The sequence below is a fragment of the Trichomycterus rosablanca genome, chromosome 17, assembly GCF_030014385.1.
Source record: "Trichomycterus rosablanca isolate fTriRos1 chromosome 17, fTriRos1.hap1, whole genome shotgun sequence".
In the NCBI taxonomy this organism is placed as follows: domain Eukaryota; kingdom Metazoa; phylum Chordata; class Actinopteri; order Siluriformes; family Trichomycteridae; genus Trichomycterus; species Trichomycterus rosablanca.
Window position 1 is genome coordinate 3,096,804 of NC_086004.1, and position 7,147 is coordinate 3,103,950.

Genomic DNA, 7,147 nt, shown 5'->3' on the forward strand with positions numbered 1-7,147 from the left:
CGCGCACTTAGCAACCAAGAATTCCCACTATGCTCTTTTCAGTGAAGTGTCGTTTGCGAATGAATCGGCTCATTGAATCGGATCTTTGAATCGACTCTTTGAAACGTTGGGAACCGGAGACATTTTATTCAATTCAGCTGTTATTTAGGGCAAAAGTGTGTTAAAACATATACTTAAATGAGAGTAAAAATTGCATTAAACTTGGATATACAGTCGACCATTAAAACAAATAAACTGATCAGTCAAAAGATTACTGCACACATTTAAACCCAGAACAAGCAGTGCATGTGATGCTAGGTAATATTCAAACCCAGGTTCCCAGGATTAACAATACTGTGCAGCACCAACTCTATCAGCTCTGCAACCATAGCTGAATTCGTTGTTTATTTAGTATTTAGGGTATTTAGTGTAGCACTGTCGCCTCACAGCAAGAAGGTCCTGGGTTCAATCCCCAAGTAGAGTGCTCCGGGTCCTTTCTGTGTGGAGTTTGCATGTTCTCCCCGTGCCTGTGTGGGTTTCCTCCGGGAGCTCCGGTTTCCTCCCACAGTCCAAAGACAAGCAAGTGAGGTAAATTGGAGATTCAACATTGTCCATGACTGTGTTTGACAATAACCAAAGTGTGTAAACCATGATGTTAAATCCTAATAACTAAATAAATATTTAGTAGCATTTGATACCAGCAGTTGCTAACATTTTGGTGTCAACACAGAGTAAAGGGTAATTAAACTGTTTTAAGTGGTTCCAGGATTACAACTGAGCGTCCAGACACATTTTCTCTCAGTATAAGATGACAGTTTGTCTTTTGCAGTAGACCATTGTTGCCTGTGCCTTTTAATGTATGCAGACTATTCCTATTTTTGTGGGCATCAGTCAAGAGATCATGCCATAAAGTAAACTCACATTAGTTTTGTTCAAAAAAGGTGTTTCAACTATTCAGTGACCAGTCAAAGAAATCATTCAGAGATACTTTTGACTTTACCTATTAATACATACATGTACCAGTGAGAAAACTAGTACTTTCTTTTATTTACATATAGTGAACCATCAGTTTACAGCATAAATGATTGGCACATACTTCAGTACCCAGGGGCAAAAGGAGGAGGGTTAAGATATTCTGTTGGTAACACATTTGCTGTAGATTTAGAAAGTCCAGCTTTCCAGTTGTTTAATAGTCCATCTCGTTTCACCATTGCTTCAGATATGTTTTTGTTTGTAGCTTCATCGTTTGTCCTGAACGTTTGCTCTTCTGAATGATTCTTCTTTTTCTGGAAGATCTTCTTGCACTGAGCCAGGCTAAGGAGAGGGGCCTTCAACTCCGTTGGACTCTTTTGTTCAGATGATTGTTTAGGTAGCCGTTTCTCCTTGCCAGTGGTGGGTTTATTATGCCTGCTGGGAGTCTGTGGTGATGTGTCCATGGATTTGGACCTTGCCCTTGGTAGTGGAAGAAGTGTTTCCTGAAATATTTATTAACAGCTTTAGAATCATCAACAAGTTTAACTTTACCTAAAGTTATTACCACCCACTTCTAGAAACTTACTGTACATGCAAACACAAATGTTCAAGGATGTTCATGTCCAAGTGAAGGCCCTTTTTTGCCCAATTTGACAGGTTGGTCAACTCTAGAAAGGTTCAAACTTTTTAATTTTAATGTTGATACCACAGTGGTCTCTTTACACCCAAAACCTTACATATTATTTTACATCTTTTCGATGGCCCACAGTTTGAACTGTGTCTAGTTGATTCAAACAGCAAAAGGTGGACACAATTTCTAGTTTTTAAATATCTCAAAGGTAATTAAAGCAAATAGGATGCACCTGACCAAAATTTGAAGCGCCACAGCAAAGTGTCTGAATAATTTTGTAATAAAATATCACACATGCTAATTATTAACAATTGAGTGAGTAAGCAAGGTTATGTTTTGCATTTGATCAAATCTAGTCCTACAATTACAAGAGGTAAAATAGTTTTCATACTGTATTGTGCAGGTTCAGAATACCAAGCTCCTCCTCTAGGCTGGGATATAGCCTTGGACTGCTTGGTGTGGTGTCCGTTGTGATGCTCATGTTCAGGTCCAGGTTCTGAGGTAGAACTGACAGATGAGACACTTCGTAACGTGCATTTGGCTGAGACATGTTTGGCCAGATATCGGACCCAGGATGACAGGCATTATTTTTGCTAAACAGGAGTTCTGCACATTCTACCTGATCTTTGGAGACCTGTGAAAAAAGATTGTACATGGTGCTGGTCAAAAGAAAAACAGTACAAAAGACCTTAACTACAGCCCTTAAATGTAGACCATTTAGTCTCAATGAGGGAGGTGTGGCCTCTGTACCTTTCAGTCTTAATAAGGGAGGTGTGGTCACTGTACCTTTTAGTCTCAATAAAGGGCAAGTCAATCTCAGATATAAGTATATAAGTGAGGCATGTCTTCACCCTATCTGGTAATCCTTTTATGTCTGATAGGGGTTAGGGTTAAGGTTGGGGGTTAACACAGCACTAAATATGCTTGTTAACACAACGTTAAATATAGATTTATTATTACCTGATCAAAATGTTTGTAATTTAATTGTTGTATGTTTGAAAATGTTGTGCAGAAAGCACTGACCGGATCACAGGCAACGGTCAGCAGCTCAGTGAAGGGAGCAATCGAAGTCTGACTGTAGAAAAGCACCAGGTCGTCGAGAGAGCGGTGGCGCGTCTTCTCACCCACTATCACGTATTGGTTATCTGGAAGCATGTCGATCATAAAATGCCTGCAGCAGTCATTGGCTCTAAACAGGTTTGGGAGAGATCAGAATAAAATCGGGTGTGTTTAGTGTTTAATTTGTGAAGCCATGTGTACAGTTGTTAGGTAACTAAAGAACACTAAATTACAGGCCGTTATAGTAACTGACTCACCTGTAGGACAGGGTGTATCCTATTCTGCTCTCACTGACACAAATAAGGAAGCAGCCTGGTGGTTTGGTCATCAGCATTTCCTCTGACTGCCTGCAACACATTTAAACAGGCAACTATAAAGGTGTTTATCCTAATATAGATCAGCCTGGAGCCCTGGGTGCAAGGGACACAGTAACACCCTGGACGGGGCGCCGGTCCATCGCAGGGCAGACACATACACACACACATACACACACCCATTCACCTATAGGGCAATTCAGTGTCTCCAATTAACCTACCTGCATGTTTTTGACCTGTGGGAGGAAACCGAAGCTCCTGGAGGAAACCCACGCAGACACAGGGAGAACATGCAAACTCCACACAGAAAGGTAGGCATGAACATCAACAACAAAAATAAAACAACAAACTACCATTCACAGAGGCAAAACATACAGTTTTCACAGAGTGGTGTAACATTGTACTATTAGCACAGTATATTACCAATACAGCTACAACACCAGTTTTTCAAGATCTGGATAAATTGGCACTCTATTCTTTATATTTGAGTAGACTTTCTTAATTGATGAGTTAAGCCTGTGTTAAGACTACATGTGCAAGGTTAAGAATTCATAGTGCAAAAGGTACCCCTATAAAGCCACAATATGTGCTTGCATTTAGTCACTATATTATTAATTAGTATTAGTAAGTATTAGTATCGGGTTAGTCTTGCGAGGCCAGATATGAGTGAGTCATGAGAGATCTATTTGTAAAATCTTAAAAAAGTGCTCAGATTGCAGCTCCACCCACAAACTTGGAAAACACTTCAAAACCCTGTTCAGCACTGAAGGAGTTAAATACATAACTTAAGCAAAACAGTGTCTCCAGCTTCAGTTCACAAATCTACAAAACAGTTTTTGAAATTCTACTGAAATCCTATTGTTCTATTCAGGTCTTTCTGAGGTGTTTTCAGTACATTGCTATTCTTTTACAGTCTTTCTTTGAGTTGACAGCACCTAGTCGTGATCTTTTTAGCCCTGTCAGCTTACATCTGTGGTAAAAAACAATGTTGACAAGGTGAGTGCATGTGAGCAATTTCCTGCTCCACATCCTATGTACTGTAAAGTGTATCCATGGCTTGTGCACACACATTAAAAACTATTTAGTGTAAAGGTGTGGGATTGTTGCATTTGCTTTTACAAGCACTATTTGGCACCAATCACCTTTAAGGTAAGTCACATTTTCCTAGATGTAAATTTAATCAAAAAGCTATGAGTGACCCTGCCTGTATTTGCTAAAACTGGCCTGAAACTATAATCTTTGTAATGGTATCAGATCAAATTTCACAACACGTGATGTTAAATGCCAAGGCAAGACAGATCTGATGTATGAAAAAGTTGAGAACATCAGATCAGTATCAGTCCACAATCAGCTCTAATGAACATCAGAATGAAGTATAGCCCATTTCATGTTCTCCCAAATAGCCACATTTTAACATTATTAAACCTTATGTAACCTTATGTACGCCTTCATATTAGATCCTTCATACAGTACTGATACATCTTTCTGTTATTTTGTCCATAAGTAGCTCTCATAATTACAATTCATTCAAGTGAAAAAAGAAAGACATACTGGACTGTGTGTTTAATCATGTTTAATCACTGCTCTTTTTGACAGCCAGTATGTAAAATGAATGTAAAATGACTTTTCTGTATCTGTTTATTACAAATAAACGTATATACTATATATGATATATGAGACTTACTTCCTGGATATGATACCATGAAACCATTCTGGAACGACCCCATCCTTTATGATGCAGTTCTTCTGGTACTCTCTGAACCAAGCCATGACCGCTTCTAGTGTCACAGCTTCAGCCATAACAAACACCACATCGAGTGTAATATACTAAACAAAAAATCTAACAATATATAATGTCCCAGTGTCCTAGTGTATACAATCTGATGCTGGTTTAATCTATATAGTTGAAAAGTTTAAAATCCTACCTGGAGAACAAGATGACTCTGTCACATGACAAACACTGAGACTAAGTCAGCATGAATAACGTGAGCTGGAAATAATGGTCCAGTACAAGGTGTGACGTGTTTATAAATAACACAAAGAGGTTTGAGGTTGCGAAGGAGAAAAGAAGTCGAACAGGTTCTTTCACTTTATTTCAATATCATTTGAATGCATTTGAATATTCAGGACAACAATAACAGTGTACCTGTGTGAGTGTATGATGTAAAGCTGAGAAAATTCATATTTATTAAGTAGAATAAATGAAACAATGGGCAAGATGCATTAAATCACTTATACAGAAGAATTGTTTAGACTTTATATTCATTTATTTATTCATTTATTAATTTATTAATTTGTTGTCTGTTTTACCATCGCTGTATCCTGGTCAGGGTTGTGTGGTATTTTGTCTTCATTTAGTCATTTGTAAGGTCAGGCAGCAGGTTGGATGAAAAGGCCGAGCTCACAGTCATCATTCTTATTCATTCCAGAGGTTCAGTCATGATGAGGTCAGTGTTGAGTTCCACCACACCAAACCTTGCTTTACAATCAGGTGCACTGGACAGTAGTTAGGACTGAAAAGGGACTTCCCTGAACTGTACAAATGTATTCAGTATAATAGATTTTATACACCTGTTAGCAGTGGGTGTGGTTGAAACGCCTAAACCAAATACAGTCGTTAGGAGGAGCCTCCACATGCTGTTCTTTACTGTACATACTGTCTGGGCATTTTAATCCTTCTTGGAACTGTTCTTTTTCTGTGACTGAATGATTTGAACAACCCAGCGTGTCCCAAACCTTTAGATTTTAATTTCATAAGTAGATATATTAATAGCTGAGCCAAGAATATACATGCAGCACATTTATTATTTAGTAATGTGTTGCTTTTATCTGTACTGCAGGCCCAAAGTATGATACACCACCACTATACTAAGCAGTAAGTACAGTGTTGTTGGGTTTTCTATTCCAAACATACTCCTGGTATTTTAGTGGCTGAATAGATCTTTGTTTCTTCTGACCTTATCCACTAGGATGCTGTTTTCTATTTACATTATCAGCAACAAAATTCATCGGTGCTTTAAACTACAGATTTTAGAGCATTCTCTAAAAAATAACACAAAAAAAATATAGCTGTCCTAAAAATGTAAACTGTGAGCTTCACAAAGCTGAAATTAAATGTTTTAATTTGACCAAAGGCCAGTAAACAATCTAACTTGTGTGAGGAGCACAAATCTGCATCCTTTTCCTCTAAAATGATTTATTTTTTTGAAGTAAAAGGTTTATTTTTAGAAGAAACCAGAAGATGCATCACAATAAACTGTTAACTGTTTAAAACAGTGGGGGATCCGTAATGGGTTGAGCAGCATCTGGTTAGATCATTAGTAGTTCTGCATTGTCAAAGAACAGCACGATATTAGCTAATTTTATAGGAGCCAAATGATTCAGAAGTGGTTTAATGAACACCAGGATGAAGTCTACCCCCCTCTTTGTTCTCCCAAATAGCTACATTTTAATTTGAGCAAGGTTTTGGAGCACTGCTACCTTTATGTCTTTATATTAGATCTTTAAGAATGTACTGTTACAGGTTTCTGTTATTTTGTCCACCCCTTGTAGAAATATCGCTGAAATATTTGTGCCGCTACAGTCCCCAGCAAACGTCCTGCTCTGCATTTATTTTGTATTCAGTTACTTCAGTAATACAACATGTGAATTCTTTACTGCTTTGTAAACACACTCTTTCACACTCCTTTGGGGACAGTGGTAGCCTAGTTGGTAGAGCTTTGGACTATCAATGGGAAGATTGTTGGTTCAAATCCAGGCTCTGCTTTGCAGCCACTGTTGGGCCCTTGAGCAAGGCCCTTAACCCTGTCTGCTCCAGGGGCACCGTATAATGGCTGATCCTGCGCTCTGACCCCAGCTTCCAAACAAGCTGGGATATGTGAAGAAAGAATTTCATTGTACTGTACACGTGTTTATGTATATATGACAAATAAAGGCGTTCTGTTCCGTTCAGTAATATACAAACACGATATGGTCACCATTAGTAATTATTCAGTTTATATAGTACAGCCACGCCCAATGCTAACAGGTGTATAAAATCAACCACATATAATAAATTCAGCTATAAATTCTGTACAGCAGTGTGGGTATATTTCCATTTCAACTGTATTAAACACCTTTGGGATGAATTGGAATGTCAAATAAGCTGTGTGCCACCCACCAGCTGAAACATGAATATATAAAGTGAGTCCAA

General features: G+C 38.3%; 1 protein-coding gene across 1 annotated transcript; it reads right to left on the reverse strand.

Annotated features, from left to right (window-relative positions):
* Positions 1 to 1,005: 1,005 nt before the first annotated feature.
* On the reverse strand, positions 1,006 to 4,755 carry hsh2d (hematopoietic SH2 domain containing). The gene is made up of 5 exons (XM_063013239.1): positions 4,640 to 4,755; positions 2,899 to 2,988; positions 2,606 to 2,771; positions 1,974 to 2,216; positions 1,006 to 1,454 (listed from the first exon to the last, which is right to left on the reverse strand). The coding sequence occupies exons 1-5, from the start codon at positions 4,753 to 4,755 to the stop codon at positions 1,077 to 1,079; spliced, it is 993 nt and encodes a 330-aa protein (XP_062869309.1). The 3' UTR covers positions 1,006 to 1,076.
* Positions 4,756 to 7,147: the final 2,392 nt, after the last annotated feature.

What these genes read in the sequence shown, in the direction of transcription:
- hsh2d (XM_063013239.1), bottom strand. Translation starts at nt 4,755, where the DNA reads ATGGCTGAAGCTGTGACACTAGAAGCGGTCATGGCTTGGTTCAGAGAG. An exon ending in CATGGTATCATATCCAGGAA is followed by an intron (nt 2,989 to 4,639) that starts GTAAGTCTCATA and finishes AATGTGTTGCAG; the next exon opens with GCAGTCAGAGGAAATGCTGA. An exon ending in GGATACACCCTGTCCTACAG is followed by an intron (nt 2,772 to 2,898) that starts GTGAGTCAGTTA and finishes AAACCTGTTTAG; the next exon opens with AGCCAATGACTGCTGCAGGC.